Raw genomic sequence first — 19,887 nt, 5'->3', positions numbered from 1 at the left:
GTGATTGTGGAAAAGGGGAAACCCTTTTGAAGATCATGGTGACAGGAAGTTTGAAGAGAGATTTCGTCTGTCAAAAGAAACTGTGGTGGTTATTAAATCAAATTAATGATAGGTTAGAATTTCCTACTGATCGGAATAACCCTGTTTCTCCGATAAACAGACTTTTGATTACTTTAAGGGCATATGCAGCAGGTGCATTCAACATTCTTATTGGGGACAACAGTAATATACATCGTACAACAGCACAACGAATCATCAGTGATGTATCAGACATCATAGCATCACTGTCTCCTCGCTTTATAAAATTTCCAACAATTAATATAATTAATGAACATTTCCGATAATCTAACATAAATTCAGACATTGTTCGCAATGAAAAATTATGATTATAGTTATGGGATTTCACCGTATTTTCAATTTTTCAGATTATTTCAGCATGTAATCTATTTTGTTTCTGCTGTCTAGTGAACATGAAAGTACTCACTGAACTGGGTGTGTGATGCGGAATTTGAGGTTTTGTTGTGCCAGGGACAGGATGTGCTGCCTACAGACAATTACCCAGCTGCTGCTTTTCTGAGATATTTTTTTAGTTTGGAACTGTTGCTAATTCATTATTAAAGATACATTTCTTGCATCACATTGGTTGTGAAAGCAATGCTGTACTCTGTTATTTATATACATGTTCAGTTTCTGGGTATGTACTTAAATTTGAGAACAAATGACTCCATTACATTTAGAGAGTGTGAGAGTAAAAGCGAGTGGAATAAAATATCCATTATATTTCTGTATTATGTTCACTATAGATCCTAAACATCTCTTAAATTTTCTACTGTAACAACAAATATGTGAATGTCCAACAGTTTTGCAATATTAAAAGAGCACATTCTTTATTATTAGAACCTTACAGTTTAGAGATTATTTTACTGCACTTCTCCTCATTAGTAATGCAGTCTTATCACCTAGATAAGCTTAAAATTGTGAATATGCAGTACACACATGGGCACAAAATAATCATTTGTGTAATAACATAAAGTGTCAGATTGGGATTGTTTATTTGTTAAATTGTTTCCATATTAATCACTACTCTTTATTTACAATATGATTTTCTTAAACATAAGTGTGTGTGGCCATAAGGTTGTGCAAAGAATTGAATTACGTTGTTAATTCTAGTCAGTCATGCGTGTAGCAGCACTTTACACAATATTATGCACAACTGTATGGCATAAAAAAAGCATGAAATTGAAGACAAATTTGTGTTTAGAAATTGCCACCAAAAACAAGTTCTCATTGCTACAAAAGGCAGTGGAATGTTGTCAGCAATGTCTAATACTTTGGGGATCAGTGCAAGAGCAATAATTAGTTAAGGAGTGTGCTACTTCGGAAGATATGAAAGCAGAACTGTAATGCTGTGAGTTGACAGTACAAAGTGTCATACTTTAAGTTATTACTGAAAACTCCCTCCCTCACCCTGTCACTGATATTGATGCAGTTGTTTCACATATTTAATGCTCACCTGTAGAGAAGGGAATTCCTTGTCATTGCATAGTGCCACAGAAAAATGCCTCACTACAAATACAGTTGTGGCAGAAGTTCTGGGTTGCCATCATAAACATTAGCAGGTGCAGAATATTGCTAAGAAAGCCACACATGCTATGACTACTATAGCAGAAACCAGTGACCCATCATAGGAATGCATTTCTGAAAATATCCTGCTACAAATTTTGCTGTGATAAAAGTTATGGGCTGACATTGTAAACATTAACAGGTGCAGAATATTGCTAGAGAAGCCACACAATTCTAATCTCACTACTGTCCATATTAGCAATGTATTATTCAATAATGCCTCTCTACAAATACTGTTATGATAAATGTTACAGGTTTCCACCACACACATTACCAAGTGGTGTGGCTAGGAAAGTCACATATGCTATGCTTACTTTTGCAGAAAAGGAAACCCACCACACAATGTACACTCCTGGAAATGGAAAAAAGAACACATTGACACTGGTGTGTCAGACCCACCATACTTGCTCCGGACACTGCGAGAGGGCTGTACAAGCAATGATCACATGCACGGCACAGCGGACACACCAGGAACCGCGGTGTTGGCCGTCGAATGGCGCTAGCTGCGCAGCATTTGTGCACCGCCGCCGTCAGTGTCAGCCAGTTTGCCGTGGCATACGGAGCTTCATCGCAGTCTTTAACACTGGCAGCATGCCGCGACAGCGTGGACGTGAACCGTATGTGCAGTTGACGGACTTTGAGCGAGGGCGTATAGTGGGCATGCGGGAGGTCGGGTGGACGTACCGCCGAATTGCTCAACACGTGGGGCGTGAGGTCTCCACAGTACATCGATGTTGTCGCCAGTGGTCGGCGGAAGGTGCACGTGCCCGTAGACCTGGGACCGGACCGCAGCGACGCAAGGATGCACGCCAAGACCGTAGGATCCTACGCAGTGCCGTAGGGGACCGCACCGCCACTTCCCAGCAAATTAGGGACACTGTTGCTCCTGGGGTATCGGCGAGGACCATTCGCAACCGTCTCCATGAAGCTGGGCTACGGTCCCGCACACCGTTAGGCCGTCTTCCGCTCACGCCCCAACATCGTGCCTCCCGCCTCCAGTGGTGTCGCGACAGGCGTGAATGGAGGGACGAATGGAGACGTGTCGTCTTCAGCGATGAGAGTCGCTTCTGCCTTGGTGCCAATGATGGTCGTATGCGTGTTTGGCGCCGTGCAGGTGAGCGCCACAATCAGGACTGCATACGACCGAGGCACACAGGGCCAACACCCGGCATCATGGTGTGGGGAGCGATCTCCTACACTGGCCGTACACCACTGGTGATCGTCGAGGGGGCACTGAATAGTGCACGGTACATCCAAACCGTCATCGAACCCATCGTTCTACCATTCCTAGACCGGCAAGGGAACTTGCTGTTCCAACAGGACAATGCACATCCGCATGTATCCCGTGCCACCCAACGTGCTCTAGAAGGTGTAAGTCAACTACCCTGGCCAGCAAGATCTCCGGATCTGTCCCCGATTGAACATGTTTGGGACTGGATGAAGCGTCGTCTCACGCGGTCTGCACGTCCAGCACGAACGCTGGTCCAACTGAGGCGCCAGGTGGAAATGGCATGGCAAGCCGTTCCACAGGACTACATCCAGCATCTCTACGATCGTCTCCATGGGAGAATAGCAGCCTGCATTGCTGCGAAAGGTGGATATACACTGTACTAGTGCCGACATTGTGCATGCTCTGTTGCCTGTGTCTATGTGCCTGTGGTTCTGTCAGTGTGATCATGTGATGTATCTGACCCCAGGAATGTGTCAATAAAGTTTCCCCTTCCTGGGACAATGAATTCATGGTGTTCTTATTTCAATTTCCAGGAGTGTATTTCTCAACATGCCTCACTTCAAATTGTATTGTCATAAAAGATATAGGTTCCCATTATAAACATTACCTGGTGCAGATTATTGCACGGAAAATGGCACACACAAAATTATGATTTGGAGCACTTCCCCTCATAATTTAATATGCTGGGATATTCTGGTACAAACAATGCAAAACATGATAACATTGGGCCTCATGTATATAACTGTTACAGCATGTATGTTCATTCCAAAGTTAGAGTAACAAGGATGCTTTATTACTATTATTTTGTTTCATTAACAGTCTACCTCATTGTTAAGTCATTTAAGTAGAAATTGGCACCTGACGCTATGGCTGCAGGCCTGCAACTGACATGTATCTTACTTGTGTAAACTGCAGTGTTGCTAATCTGTTTTTATATATGAAGTAATTCTAATTTTAAGTGATTGGATGAAACTTAGTCCAGACCAAATAAGCTGTAAGCAGATATTAGACAGACAACAACTAGGATAGAAGCAGTATCACTAACAGGACAAACACAGAGAAACAATTTGAACTGAGAGACAACTTTAATACATTAGACAAAATACAACATAGCACAAAAAATTTAAAAAAATTCACTGTCACAGGAAAAAAAAAGTCTTGTGTCACTGGCATTTTTCTTCTTCCAGTACTTCAGTTTTTCTTTCAGGGCCAGAATCTTTAAATTTTTTATCCTCAGCTCCTTTTGGTGCTCTGCCTTCATCATGAGTAATTGGGCCTCCAGTAGTTCCACTCTCTTCTTGCACACATTGTCAATCACTGTTCCCGAACCTGATGGCCTTGGTTTTGCAGGCATCCTGCGACGATTCCATGTATTTTTTGGCGTGCAAATGTTTTTATTCGGTTGATCAGGAGACTGTGAAACAGGTTGCAACTGGGTGACATCTGCCAGAACATTATTTGGTGTCTCTTTACTTAATAATACGACAGGTGTGTGGGAAGTGCTAGGTTGTGTGCACTCTTCTAACTCGACAACTGAAGCAGGTGGCGTATTCTCACTGCACTGCACTTCACTGCTCTCCATGTTGACAACATCCACAATCATGTTGAACTGTGCATCGGAATCATATGCATTTGTTAACGGGTTCATTGAGGAACCAACAATTTCTAATAGTTTAGCCCGATCATGGATCGTGGTTTTTTGGGTAGGTTTCCCCCCACCTGTTTTATACACTTCCACGTTTTCTTCTGCAAGGTCTTTTCGAAGTCTTCTTTTCATATTTTCATAACAGGTTTTCAGCCTGTCACAGGATCTTTTTGTCACACCTGAAATTAAATAAATGTAGTTTGTAGTACCATAAATTCTTATATTCTTATATTATTTGCATTCATAAGTCCATTTTGCATTCTGAGGCTCTTAACTTATAACTGCAATAAACATCTAAGATCTGTATATGGCTTGTGTTTACATATCAGTTCATTAAAAAGAAAGTGGTATAGGCATATATGAAGAATACGGCACAGAGCTAAGTGAGAAACGTATGTTCACAATTTTCAACATAAAAGCTTCCGTTAGTCACATAATATTTAGTTAACAGTAGCACGGCATTGGATTTTAAATTTAAAACTAACAAAACAATTCCAACCCAAAATGTGCATAGTCCTATCACGTATTTCAGTGGTACGCCAATAACAGTTTTAAATTTCAAACTAAAAGCCAGTGTGTCCCATATCCTACGCTTACGATGAACCTAGAAAAGTTATTTATTTATGAGTAAACTTACCAGGAGTAGAATTAAATTGCGCCTCCACATGGGACCACATTGCCTGTTTTTCTTATTGTCAAGAACGGATGCATTTGCACCCACCAGTTCAAGAAGTACATCTATCTCGTACTTCGAGAAATTCGGTGTTCTTCTTTTATTCTCCATTATTCTCCAAAAAAGAAACCAACAGATCAGAAATAGGTACCGAGGTACGTAAACACACGTCTGCTTGTCGACGGAAAAAACAGCAAAGATAGAACGTGGCACCATCGATTATCTGTGCAATTTCTTGTTTACTAACATCTTTGCATTGCCAGGGCACGTTCCATTGCAATGTAGAGAGTTAACCGCGGTCAAATGCACAGTTGGCTGACGACGGTTTGCTGACCAGCGATTAACGTTGGTGCACTGCAGAAACATTTTAAACGCGATTTACTTTTAACCATGATCGCGGGACCTTGGTTATCATGCTTTTTGACCGGGGTTGGTGCACTCGGCCATACATCGTGTACTAATATGGGTGTTTCAGCATGGGTTGAAATCTGGTTGCTCAAAACCACTTGTGCTATTGATCAGTAAATGTAATCGTTTTCATGTACTGCATATACAGGGTGTCTCTTATAAGAGTCATCAGGCAAATTTTCTCTGGTATTTCACAAGATATTTTTGATGTCATTTTTGCGTTGTGTAGCCGGAGTCATCCCAAACAAACAGTGCATGTCATGTCTTTTATGCGACACCCATTGTCAATGGAAAGCATTGGTTTGATTCCCCTTACAAACAAAATGATTTTTAAAGAATTTCACTAGCCCATTCGATAGAGCAGTCCTTGATTAGTCTAGTGCGACATTCGTTTTGTCAGTATGTATTAAGAGGGACAGAAAAACATGAAGAATAAACAGTGGTCCAGCAGCAATCCAGTGGCGCTGCATACTTGGTTTGATGATGATGACTGGTTTGTTGGGCACTCACTTGTGTGGTCATCAGCATCCATACAAAGTCCTAATTTTTACACAGCCTAAATTTTTGTACACAGTCCAATCTAGCCACTGTCAAGGATGATGATGATGATGATTATGATTATGATTATGATTATGATGACGATGACGATGATGATGACGACGACGACGACGCAAACACCCAGTCTTGGCAGAGAAAATCCCCAACCCAGCCAGGAATCGAACCTGGGACCCCGTGATCCAGAGGCAGCAACACTAGCCAGTAGACCATGAGCTGTGGACTGCATGCTTGGTGGTAGCAGTCAGTGCAGGCCAGGAAAGTGCTGTTGCTGCTGGATTACTAGTTGTTCTTCATGTTTTACTGTCCTTGTAAATACATATAAAAAAAATGAATATTGCACTAGACTAATCTATGGCCATTTTATTGAATGGGTACGTAAAATTTGACTTGGAGAATTATTTTGTTTGTAACAGTAAAAAAACTGACACTTTTCGTCGACACTGTATTATACGTAACTGAGGGCAACATAGCTACAAAAGTTGAAGATGGTAGATCATATCTGAATTCTATGTACCTCTTTGTAAAATGAGTGTTTATTTTCTAACTGATACTGTGGAAATTCAATATTGAGCTCTGTTATCTCTTTAGTAGCTTCGAAGTACGAATATTCAGCTTTGATTTCTCACACATGCAGAGACATTTTATGTTATGATGATATTATTCGTTTGATGTAATGCAAACACTCCTTTTAATTTTTTAGTGTCTCAATGGTCCTGATCCAGAGTCAAGGAGACCTCAATGGATATATGTAGAAACAAGAACAAACAGAAAACTATCTGAAGATGAGGTAACCTTTCTCTTCAAAGTTTCTATTGGTTTAATAGAAAATATAGCACTTAAGTGTATTATTTAAAAATAACTGGAATGCCTATACCTTATCCTGATGTGATAGAGAAAGAATGCACATGAACTTGCATTATTCTGTGATAACTTCAGTCAGATATGAGCCCTGTCCTTTCTTAAAGGGCACAGAGACAACTGCACCACATCTGAAATTAGGTCTGATGCTAGCAGTTATTGCAAAATCTCACTTCTGACAGTTTTATCCAAAATTCTTGGAAAAGTGCTGTATTGAAGAGTAGTTTCACATATTTGTAAATATGAAGTATTATGTGCTTTCACTGATCAGATATTAAATGCACAGATTAACTGAAAATGCTGTATCTCTGGAACAGTTCTAGATACTTTGTTGTATTTTTTTTATTTGAGAGATAATTGCTTAATGATTACAAATAAATCCTCCATTTGGACATATCTGTTCTTTTACTATAGCATTCTGAATTTTTTTTTATATTTTGTGGATTTTTTTCCCTTCAAAAATGCCAATCCTTAAAATTTCTTTTTTTTCTGTTGATTAGTACCATATAGTTCTACATTCCTTAAAAATGAAAGCTTCCCTCTTTTAGGTTGAACAAGTTTTATAAACAATTGCAATTTTTGTCATACATAAAACCTGTTTTCTTATGACATTATCATATAACAGGCTCATAAAAATCAAAACCTAGACTTATTTAACATAATTTTAGTTTAGAAAGATGAGTAAGAGACTCATTTTTCAAGCACTTTGAATGGTTCCCAAATCTAAGTGAAAGGTCCAGAGACTTTAAAGTTTTCAATTTATACAACTTCTGTGCAATCTATTTTATACTGAAATTAGCCAGTCAATGAACTACAAATGTGTTCCACTGCTTCAGTATTTTCCTTTGATATAGAGTAATGCCTTGCTGTTGAACCAGTAGGAAATGGAGCACTTAAAATCTTCAAAACATTGTGAACAGGAAGTGAGCACTGATGGCATTGTTGCTGTTCTTCAGCTGAAACCTATAGCCCGAGGCTGTTCCATGTGGTAGTCTGGTGGTTTCCGGCGACTAGAAGAAGCATTGAGTTGCTGGTGTGCAAGACTTACACATCCCCTTCATCATTTGACTTACCTGGATGTGCTTTGCTGATCTACTTTTCAGGAAAGTCGGCTGCGACAATCTGCCCAACTTCTTCTCTGAAGATGTGATGCAACAGTGTCCGCACTTGCTCCTAGTGCTGGGCATGTAACTTCTGTGACGAGCGAGGCAACCATTTGCCCACGCCGATAGACCGTCACTATTGCCGTATTCTCCCGATACATGTCCATCCTGCATACACAGAAACTGGTGGCGTGGTAGACATGTCTCCACTCTCTCACCCTCGTACTTAAAATATCGGGTGTTCGATATGGTGGAAAGCCGAGTGTCTCTAGTATTTACACCTAAATTCTTGAGGCACTACGTATCCCTCCCCTTAGCTCGAATACATGATATTTTATACATATTCATTATGTACAATTACTCAGGATAATAATTCTTTATATTTTAACAGTACCGGCATATTTTACCACAGTTACAAACTGTGAGCCTTTCTATCCATGTTGGAGTTATCTCTGTTCCTCTTCCAATCGTAAATTCCAGGTACACATAACTCATGAATATTCTGCTGCTTTGTTCTTACTTCGTGTACTACTTTTTCTAAGTATGTACTTAATCATTACTTATTGGAATCTGGAACTGTGGGTAGAATAAAAGTGTTATCTTCTTGGAGATTTGTAAACCTGAAAATTAATGAGGCTATTTATGCATAGAATTCAAACTTACCAGACTCATCCCTTTAAACGTGTGACTTTTGTCACAATACTGCCTTTTCTCCCTTTAGGAACAGTACTTATATCTTACATGGGTTGATCCTAGGAGTACCCTTTCTCCTTCCGGTTTGGTAGGCACGCCCCTTTTAACGTCCTAATCTAGGGTACAGGTCGATTCCCTTCTGTCCGCACAGTATAGGTCAGCCTCTCTTGGGTCTGCCTGTCTGCCTTTCTCATCCAATAAATGCTGGGTGCGCCCTCCTTCTCCTTCCTGAGTAGGCCTCCCGGTTCATTGCCTGAGCATACATCTTTTTGTATACTATTCTTAAATACTCTCTGGTAAAATTACCAATCTACTTTACACTCATATTCCACTTTCTAATACTTCATCTTATACCCTAGAGTCCTCTTTCACTCCTCACTTTTACTATATAAACAGATATCATGTACACACATGGTAGATGCTATGTCTACCTGTATTTACCAACTTTCCTCCAAGGACTAGCACGGTACATGTAAATATATTTTAGAGCAATAAAAATAATGATGCAGAACAGTCACATATCAACAATGTAATATGTGCATAGATTCAGATGTACATAAATCTATATTCCCCTACATCCCTTGGCATTTCCGACATCGCTTTAGGTTTCTAGACCATAATTTTCATGTTTGTGTTGAAGTGTAATTTTGTGTGTATGCCGATGTGTGTTCGTGCAGCCAGATTCTTCGGCCTGCTTATTTGAAATAAGTTGAAGGTTATAGGAAACCATGGAGAATGAGAAGGACTTTAGCGATAGAAGTATAAGCATATGGAAAGAGGGAAAGATAGACCGGTACTCAGATGAAAAGTAAGAAAGGAAAAAATAGAGATGGTTGCTAAGATCGAAGGAGAAAAAGAAGATAGCCCAAAGACAGGAAAACCCTTCCCACCCTCCTTCTCCTGGATCCCTACTTCGCTGGTACTTGAGTGAGAAGCTGGAGGAGGTATGATGTTAAATGTCTCCTGCAGAATGGACATTCTCACCTTCACCTTTGAAGTCCCCGAAGAAAGACCTTAGCAACTCCTATGGAATGGCAAATGGTGAAGAATCAGTTACACTTGTCTGCAAGGGTCGTATGAAAGGTGTGTGTGTGTGTTTTTTGTGTTAGTCATGTTTGTCCCTGCACTACCCACCCCTTTCAAAATCTTTATAAACCCTCCCCGTCTACATCACATCTCATCAAAAGGTATGAAATATTCTATAAAATTAGAAAATCATACACTATTGTATAAACTAGTCATGTTGTTAGTCATTTCATATTATCTTTTATACCCACATAAAATACTGTGTTCCGTCCATGTCATCTCGATATCGTTTTGCTTACCTAGTACAATCATACTAATTTTCCAGTAAATTATTAGTCTGTTTGTTCCATTTGATGTTTAGAGGTCGCTGTTTATTCATGATTATCTTAAATTAGTCACAATCTTAAATATTAACATGATAGGATAGTTTAAAGAGGTTATGAGTAGATTACAGACTAATTGAAGATTTGTAGGGAATTTGGTGTAGGAAAATTAATATGAAAGTAACACCGAAAACAACTCAGGAACCGACGGATGTCACTCCGCCCATTAACACAGAATATTTAACGTCCCTGGGGAACAAATGTGACTCCGCCCGGATCCCATGGATCTGACATTAACCTCACTCGAATGCCTACAGACCAATACTTCTCATTAAATTTTGTGTGAAAGTCTCCCCACAACAAAACAATTACTATTTTAGTAGGAAGCATGGCATTAAGTGAAGTTATTCTATGTTCTAATCTGTCCTGGACAAGTTTGAATTCTTTCCATAACTCATAGACATTTTTCTTAGTGTCATTGAGTACATAAGAGAGAATTGTAGACAAGTTGTTGGAGGTTACCCTCACAGCAGCTTTACTGTCTATCATCTCCTCGACCTGTTCCTCCAAACCACTTATATTTATGGTGTCTGATGTTGCTAGTTTCTCCTTACAATCCCTTTCCACGATATCAACTCATGTGTTGATACCTGCAGTTTGTGTTTGTACAAAAGGAATTAGCTTATCTTGTTTCTCAATACTATCCTTCAGGGTGTGCAACCTCTGATTTACCACATCGAAGGTAACATTGCATATACTTTGAAATGATCTTAATTTTTCAACAAGTGCCTTTTCTACATTATTACATCTATCTTCAATGTCAAATTCTAATTTTTTAGTTTAATCTTGAAGTTGCGCATCCTGTCTTGGGTTATATTCAGTAAACATATGATTCATCTGGACAGTTAAGGAATTACGTAATTCACCCTTCAAATCTAATAGCAAATTCTCCACTTTATCATTTAATACATCAAACTTAGAATCTAAAGCTTCACCCTGCGCTTCTAACTTTTCACTTAAACTAGTATGTATTTCATTTCTCAAAGAGGCAATTTGAGCAGTTGAAGTTACACTCTGTGCTTCTAACTTTTCACTTAAAGTATCATTCAATTCCTTTCTTAAGGAAACACTCAGTTCCTGTCTTAACGATGCATTTTGAGCATTTAGTTATTGTCTTAAAGAAAATCTGCTCTCTGTTCTTGTCTCTGGTTATCTAATTTAAGGCTTATTGCTTTAATTAAATTTGTTACCTCAGTCTTGCATTTCCTTTGTTACAGTCGTTGCCATGGCTGGATCTGAAGTTTGTTGATCCACAATTTTATGGATCTTGGACGTAGTGATAACCTAAAGAAAGTTCACCCCTGAATACAGTAACCATAATAACAGTTTATCATGCAATCGTCTCCTCAACTTTACCAAAAAATTATTGTTTTTCGCTCACCCAGCATAAAGCTTTAGGCTGCATCAGTGAGCAAGTGTAGAATCGGCACCAGTGAATAGCACAGGTACCGCAGCGTTAAATGTTGGTTGCAGCGTCAAAGAGCAGACGCGAAGTCAGCAATGGTGAACGGCAGCCGTTGCAGTCAGCAATGGTGGCGTGTTACTGCGCTGGCGTCAGCGGCTGGTTACTGCGTTGACACGAGACTCAGAGGGCCATAGACACGGGTTCACAGGTAGATGCCGTGTTTCTCGACTTCCGCAAGGTGTTCAGTTCAGTTCCCCACAGTCGTTTAATGAACAAAGTAAGAGCATATGGACTATCAGACCAATTGTTTGATTGGATTGAAGAGTTCCTAGATAACAGAACGCAGCATGTCATTCTCAGTGGAGAGAAGTCTTCCGAAGTAAGAGTGATTTCAGGTGTGCCGCAGGGGAGTGTCGTAGGACCCTTGCTATTCACAATATACATAAATGACCTTGTGGATGACATCGGAAGTTCACTGAGGATTTTTGCGGATGATGCTGTGGTGTATCGAGAGGTTGTAACAATGGAAAATTGTACTGAAATGCAGGAGGACCTGCAGCGAATTGACGCATGGTGCAGGGAATGGCAATTGAATCTCAATGTAGACAAGTGTAATGTGTTGCGAATACATAGAAAGAAAGATCCCTTATCATTTGGCTAAAATATAGCAGGTCAGCAACTGGAAGCAGTTAATGTCATAAATTATCTGGGAGTATGCATTAGGAGTGATTTAAAATGGAATGATAATATAAAGTTGATCGTCGGTAAAGCAGATACCAGACTTGAGATCCATTGGAAGAATCCTAAGGAAATGCAATCCGTAAACAAGCGAAGTAGGTTACAGTACGCTTGTTCGCCCGCTGCTTGAATACTGCTCAGCGGTGTGGGATCCGTACCAGATAGGGTTAATAGAAGAGATAGAGAAGATATAACGGAGAGCAGCACGCTTCGTTACAGGATCATTTAGTAATCGCGAAAGTATTACGGAGATGATAGATAAACTCCAGTGGAAGACTCTGCAGGAGAGACGCTCAGTAGCTTGGTACGGGCTTTTGTTGAAGTTTCGAGATCATACCTTCACTGAAGAGTCAAGCAGTATATTGCTCCCTCCTACGTATATCTTGTGAAGAGACCATGAGGATAAAATCAGAGAGATTAGAGCCCACACAGAGGCATACCGACAATCCTTCTTTCCACAAACAATACGAGAGTGGAATAGAAGGGAGAACCAATAGAGGTACTCAAGGTACCCTCCGCCACACACTGTCAGGTGGCTTGCGGAGTATAGATGTAGATGTAGATGTAGATGTAGATGTAGACATCATTGGCTAGTTACTGTGTCGACATCAGTTGGTTACTGCCTCGTACAGACACAATGTGCATGGGTGAGAAATACTTTCTCCTCACACCAAAAACTCGTTAGTCAAAAAGTTGAGATCTTCTCTCCGTTCTCTTGGCATTATTACTTTTTCCCGTCTTGTATTGTGTTGCATTTCTTCCTTTGGTTTATTGGATACCACGCAATTACTCGAAACAGTTCCTCAGTCTTGTTACCACTGGTTGTTATGGCAACTCTCAATGTCTTCTTGTCTCGATTTACTTAAAAAAATTCCTCCTTTTCAAGTCCTGATCACATCAGTTGCCATGTTCTGGCAGTTTCTAGCAACTAGAGAAAGCAATGTGGTGCGGGTGTGCACGACTCGCACGTCCCCTTTATCATTGGACTTGCTTGGAGGTGATTTGTCGATCTTACTTTCAGGATAGTCGGCTGTGACGATCTGCCCAACTTCTTCTCTGAAGATATGATGCTGTTTGGAGGAATTTTCTCTACTCTTAAAATGATTGTGTACCCTCAAGATACTTTTAAATCAATCACTTCCACAAACAGAACACCACATAAGTTTTCACATAAATGAATCACATTTTGTAAGCCCAATGACTCGCGGTCCATCAGAAACTATTACATACTTTTACAATAAATACACTTCCAAAAACCTCTCAAGGTTCTCGCAAGTCCACCACCCCCAACTCTAGAGAGTCAGTAAGTAAGTAAAAGTAAGTGTCTCTTCTTTTTCTCAATTCACCTGTTCACAATAATGATTGACGTAGCACCTTCACAGAGTAAGGTGCGCTTGCTCCTAGTGCTGTGTGTGTAATTTCTGTGATGAGCAAGGCGACTTGCCCGCACCGATCTACCATCACTATTGCCGTATTCTCCCGATACACATCCATCCTGCACTCACAGAAACAGGTGGCGAGGTAGACACATCTCCACTCTCTCACCCTCGTACTTAAAAATTGGGTGTTTGATACGGTGGAAAGCTGAGTGTCTCTAGAATTTACACCGAAATTCTTGAGGCACTACAGTAGCATAAAGTTCACTACAATTTCATTTAATGCATAACTGGTGTCTATAATCTCTGCAATTCACCAGTCACAGTCATACAGACACACCACAAACATCCCCCTTCTCAGGTTGTGAATCTTTATATTATCCTGTTGTTTCTGAGATGTTGGCCGAACCAACGAAATTTCTTCTTTCTTGCTCTTTAAAGAGCTTGCAATATGAGTTCGCCCATCACTTCGAGACCAAAAATGTGTTTTCTGAATTCCTTTAACAGGAGTAGTTTGTTTGGACCATTCTTCTTTTTTCTGCTGGAATTCTTTGATTTCCTCTTTTGAAAAAAGAATGAGAGCTGTGGATGTGTAAGATTTCATGACTCTTGTAAAATACTCAGCATTCTGAATCACAGTTGTATTTGGTCTGGAAATGTATTTTGATACTGATGGAACGTGGTTCAAAATTGTTTTCTTTGAAAATGTCCCTGGAATAATGCAATGTAGTATGCACAATATTCAACATCTGAATTGATATTTGTGAAAAATTCCTGGCAATAGGTCCAAGAGTGCTTTGGTTCATTTTCTTCTGAAGATGGAATTTCTACTTTGCAGAGTGTGATCAGTTTTGCTGTATATTTTCATCCATAGCTTTAGTAATTTCTGTGCACTTCCTTCATGCTTAGAGCTTATGACTTGACTTCACTGACAACGCTTTCTTAACGGGACTAACACCTACCTCTGTAGTTGACTGATTCAGGATATTAAATTCTTACCCTGTTGATGCAAAATCTGTGTCATCTGTACCATGGGATGCTTCATCTTGTTCAGATATAATCGTTGTTATTATTATTCTGTCAAAACATTTAGAACGCAAACACTTTGAAACAATGTCTTCAAATGAGAACACACATTCCCAACTTGAACAAAGTCTGCTTTTTTGTTTGCTTTATATATCACTCTTAATGGATATGCAAATAGTCAGCACACTTCACTCTCCTGTGGCCCCAGTCAGAAGACATTTCAAACAGTCATTTTCACAAAACACCCTGCACTGCAACTGTGTCAACTGGAAAAATTCTCATGAAAATGCAGAACTCACTGGATGGTCTTAGATTTCTTAGAAGCCTCTTCAGGAAACAAATTAGCCCTGAACAACTGCAATACAGAAACATGCAATGAACAACCACAACAAATAAACTGAGAAGAAACTACACAAAATGTAAGAAATGTCTGCAACAAAGGAAGTGATAAGAAATAACTGCAACAAAGACAATAGAAATAAACATTGTAACTAAGAAATTAGTAAGAAGCAACTTCAGTGAAGACATACATTACCCTTTAAAGTTAAAAAAAAGATTTTTTAAAGTAAAACCTGTTCAACTTAAAAGTGGAAGCTCTCCTTTACATACAATATAGTACTACATACCACTAATCAACAGAAAAAATTTAACTTTTCTGAATTGACATTTAAAAAAAAAAATTCTGTAAATTATAAAAAAAAATTCAAAATTTGACAGTAAAAGAACTTTGACAGATATGCCCAAGTGGAGGATACCATTGTAATCATAAAGCAATTATCTTTCAAATAAAAAACCTCTAACAAAATATCTAGAACGCTACAGAGATACAGCAATTTAAAATTTTTTCTGAAATTCGCATCTTCAAAATGGCGTTCGCTGTGTCATCTTTGGAGGCTTGTATCTTGGTGCAGGAATTTTTATGGAGAACACAAAAAAATACGTGTTTCTTACTTGCACCTGAACTTAAACATACGCTAAATTCAATAATATCCGAGACTGAGAAGGTAACCCCCCCCACCCCGCCCGAAGTGACATGGATTATGCCTCTACTATTGCTTCTTTCTGTTCCATGGTACCTATCTTCTTGTTCTTATTCTTTCCATTTTCCTCCTCCTTTTATTGCTCTCTTGTATTCCCTCATATTTTTGTTCTACATCTTGAAATTGATCCATTGTTAGATCTTTGACCAACACTACCACAACCTCTTAAAATTTGCGGTGGATGTTGCAACTTTCTGCTTTTTTGAAATCCCATGAATCTCCTTGTTCCTTGAGATAGATATCCTCCTCATTATGCTCCACAGGCTTGAGGAGGCATCTGATCAACATTAATACTCTGCAAACCACTGTTAGGTGCATGGCGGATGATACTTCCCATTGCACTACACATTAAAATTTCATCACATTCCATTTGTGTTCTTTAATTAGTATATTATTATGTTTTTAGTCACTATGGGAGTGATTGTTGGGAGTTGTAGCATATTCTTAGATTTCTCATTTAACTTTGGCTCTTAAAACTTTGTAATTTGCCTTTTGTGAGGTAGTTTGTATCTTTAACTCCAAGCATCTGCTATTTTAGGTTTTTCAACATTTCTGATATTCTCTCCCATGGGTCAAATGAAGTTATGATCATTTGTGCTGCCCTTCTTTTTGTACGTTTAATATCCTCTGTCAGAACTACTGGGTGCAATATTTTAGTAGCAATCTCCTGAACAGACTGACTGCATTTTCCCAGTATGCTACCAATGAAGCAATATTTGCCACCTGCGTTACCAATAATTAATTCTGTGTGATCAAAGATTCCATTCAGTTCCTCACAAATTGTTGCACCGAGATGTGCTTAGGAGTTGACTGATCTCAACTGTTACTCATTAGTTTTATGATCCTGAACATTTAAAGCAAGTTTGAAATATTGTCTACATCTGAACAAATATTTGTGTGGTGTACTTTCTGGTCATCGACTGGAATATTTGTTTCTTTTCCTCGAAATACGGTTTTGTGATGCATACATGTTTGGTTTTGTGATGCATACATATTTAGCGGTTTTCTGGTAATTGTTACCTCCTTCTACCTGTATGTTCTCTGTTCATTTACGTGTCCACATTTCACAATATTTGCGTTTTGTAGAATCTCTTGTTTGCTCTGTATGTCTACCATTTCCATCAGCTCCGCTGTGATGGTCAATGCTGATTGATATTCATTATGCAGTCTGATTCAAGCTGGATACTTCCCTGTTACTATTTGTTCTCAAATGGTTGTTGTGTACAATTCCTTCTTGCTACAAAATATAATCTTATAAATATCAGATGAGTTCAGTCTTGATGTATTGGAAGCACAGCTATCATTCATTGTTCGCGGCTATTTCATTATCCATCTCATTTAAATATTTTACTGCCTTTCATTACTCATCCTTTTTGTTGATGCCATCAGCTGCAAGCATTGTTACTGTTTTTCCAGATCTCAGGTGTGGCTTCCCTATGGTAATCGTGGAACTCTACATTTATCAGATGTCAGAGTTTGGGTGAATATTTTGAAGCACAATTTAATGAAGTTTGCAGTTTAAACAAATAACTTTATTTACAGAACAGGTAATTCAGTGAACTTGGGGAGCAAGAAGCCACATGTACTGTTTGTCACTTCTGAGTGCCATTACATTGGTGGACTGTTTATGTTTAGTCATTACGTTCTGTCTCATAGTTTCCTGTAACTTTCAAAAGCTGCTCTCTCACCAAGCTAGGCATAGTCTTGCTGAAATAAAATACTAGATTTTGTTTAAGATAAGAGACAATTGTGATTTGGTGAAATTGCTTAATTAAGTCATGTTAACCCAATAAGTACCAGTGTCTTATTTTGAGGACAGAGCACATATTTATTTATAACTACACAATAAATTATTAATTTGCAACTATTACTGTTCTACGTCATTTGTTGATGCTTTTTATAATAAATGTATGCTTACAGGGAATTAAAAGCAGTAAATCCTACCATTAATTGATTATTGAATACTAAGGTACACTTTTCGTTATTGCAGGTATTTACTTTTTCGACAATTTAGTAATATTTGAAATATGTGGCAGAGATCTTTTTGTGATTATTTATAGTCAACAATGTGTCTTTTAAAGTACTTGCATTGTTAGCTCAATTGTAGTTATGTTCATTGTTTTCCATTGTTAAAAAAATTTGGTGTACTCGAAATAGGACACTGGGACTTGGTGTTATCATTTCAGTTATTTGTATTGCTGCACATTCGAATATGAAACTCTGTTACTGCTGATGTATTTTCATTTTAGAATGTGGTAATTTTACCAGATTTTGTTGCTGAGGTAAGTAACGACCCCTCTTTTGGATATGAAATTACTTTGATATTTACAGTGTATTATGTAAGTATATTTATGAGTATGTTACCCATTAGTAAATAATACAGTTGAAAATGATAAATGAATCTTTTCAAAAATTTGGAATATTTGAGGAAAATTTGTCAATTGACGAAATGATAGTCAAATACAATGGATGAAGTGGGCTGAAACAGTTTATCCAAGGCAAGCCTATTAGATTTGGCTATAAGTTGTGGTCTCTTTGTGGAGCAAGTGACTACTGTTTCAAATTTGATTTATACTGTGGAAAGGATCCAGAAGATACTGCAAGGGATGACCTACTATTAGGATCAAGAGTAGTCCTAAACATGCTGGACTGCATTGAAACACTCGAGAATCATTGTGTGTACTTTGACAATTTCTTCACTAATAGAGATCTTCTGATTCATCTGAGAAATTTGCATTTTCGAGTGACTGGGACTGTCAGAGAGAATTGAGTTGGTGACTGTCCACTACTGAGCAGCAACGAACTGAAAAAGACAGTTCGAGGAAACTACAATTACCAGTTCGACAGGAATGGTGAAGTCTTATTTGTTCAATGGCCACGACAACAGATGTGTTACAATTGGTACAAATTTTGACAAAATTGGACCTCTGGGAGCAGCTACGCGATACAGTAGACAAGCAAGTAAGAAGACACAAGTGCAACAACCTGCTGTTTTGAAGTCGTATAACGCGTACATGGGAGGTGTTGACCACGACTGGTTAGTTGGAAAATATGCGATGGTAAATAGAGGGAAAAAATGGTACTGCGTCCTATTTACACGTACGCTGGAAATGGCCCTCATAAATGTCTGTCTCTTCTACAGACTAGTACATGGGAAAAATGCACCGGATTTACTGGATTTCAGACATGCTGTTAAATACCTGAAATTGGACACTGGAAGACCGAATATTGGACGTCCAATGGAATACCCATCAAGTCAGTTGAGAGTGATACCAGACATCAGGTTTGATGGATTTGGTCATATGGTTGACAAAAGAAGCATGCAAAGAAGATGTGTAAGAGCTATATGCAACGGGAAACCAAAAACATATTGTGTTAAATACCATGTAACACTGTGTGTGAAGTGTTTTGTATCAATTCACAAGAAATAAATAGTTAAGACTTGAATACAGTTTAGCAAGCTATACGATACTGTTAGATCCCAGTGTCCTATTTTGAGGAAGGCCATTATATCAGTATGTATAAATATTCTTTGGCTATTTTTGTACTTATTGTGGTTCATACACTATTTACATTATAATTAAGGAATAAAAAATTCAACTTAAAAAAAAAATTAATTTGGGACTTAATGGGTTAAGTGATGCATCCATTACTTCTTTGTAGAACAGCTGCATAATTATAAATGAAAAGAACAATATTTTATATGTTGTACAGTATACTCAACATTGTGTTTCATGGAGTGATTATTCTTTAGGGTATGTGCAATTTATTGGAGCTGATATAATCACCTCAGTCAGACCTATCACTTCGTCTCATAAGACTCTAAAACATGAAATACATTGCTAACCATCCTTCCTCTAATGCACTTGTGGCCTCCATGATGTCATCCACATTAAATCAGATGTTATGTGGCTGCATGGAATGATATCAGTCAAGCCTTCATCGTCTGAGTTGAAACTTCTTTTTTAAAACAATGCCTAATAACCTCACTGTTAATTATACAGTAGTATAAATCAGAAAGCATGGTTTTAGTATAGAAATAGTCTGTGTAGTCTCACCGTGTTTAAAATTGTGCGAAGTCAAAAGTTAACTTTTGGAATG

General features: G+C 38.6%; 1 protein-coding gene across 1 annotated transcript in view; it reads left to right on the top strand.

Moving 5' to 3' along the window:
- The window catches only part of LOC126088125 (pre-piRNA 3'-exonuclease trimmer-like), a 275,789-nt gene that overhangs the window by 165,625 nt on the left and 90,277 nt on the right, over window positions 1–19,887 (top strand). The window contains exon 9 of the mRNA XM_049906233.1: window positions 6,839–6,925. Within this exon, the coding sequence (XP_049762190.1) occupies window positions 6,839–6,925 (87 nt within the window). The remainder of the gene's footprint in view (window positions 1–6,838; window positions 6,926–19,887) is intronic.

Source organism: Schistocerca cancellata, chromosome 1 (genome assembly GCF_023864275.1).
Source record: "Schistocerca cancellata isolate TAMUIC-IGC-003103 chromosome 1, iqSchCanc2.1, whole genome shotgun sequence".
NCBI classification, from domain to species: domain Eukaryota; kingdom Metazoa; phylum Arthropoda; class Insecta; order Orthoptera; family Acrididae; genus Schistocerca; species Schistocerca cancellata.
The sequence above is the reverse complement of the archived record's forward strand: the minus strand, read 5'-3'. Positions and strand labels throughout refer to the sequence as shown.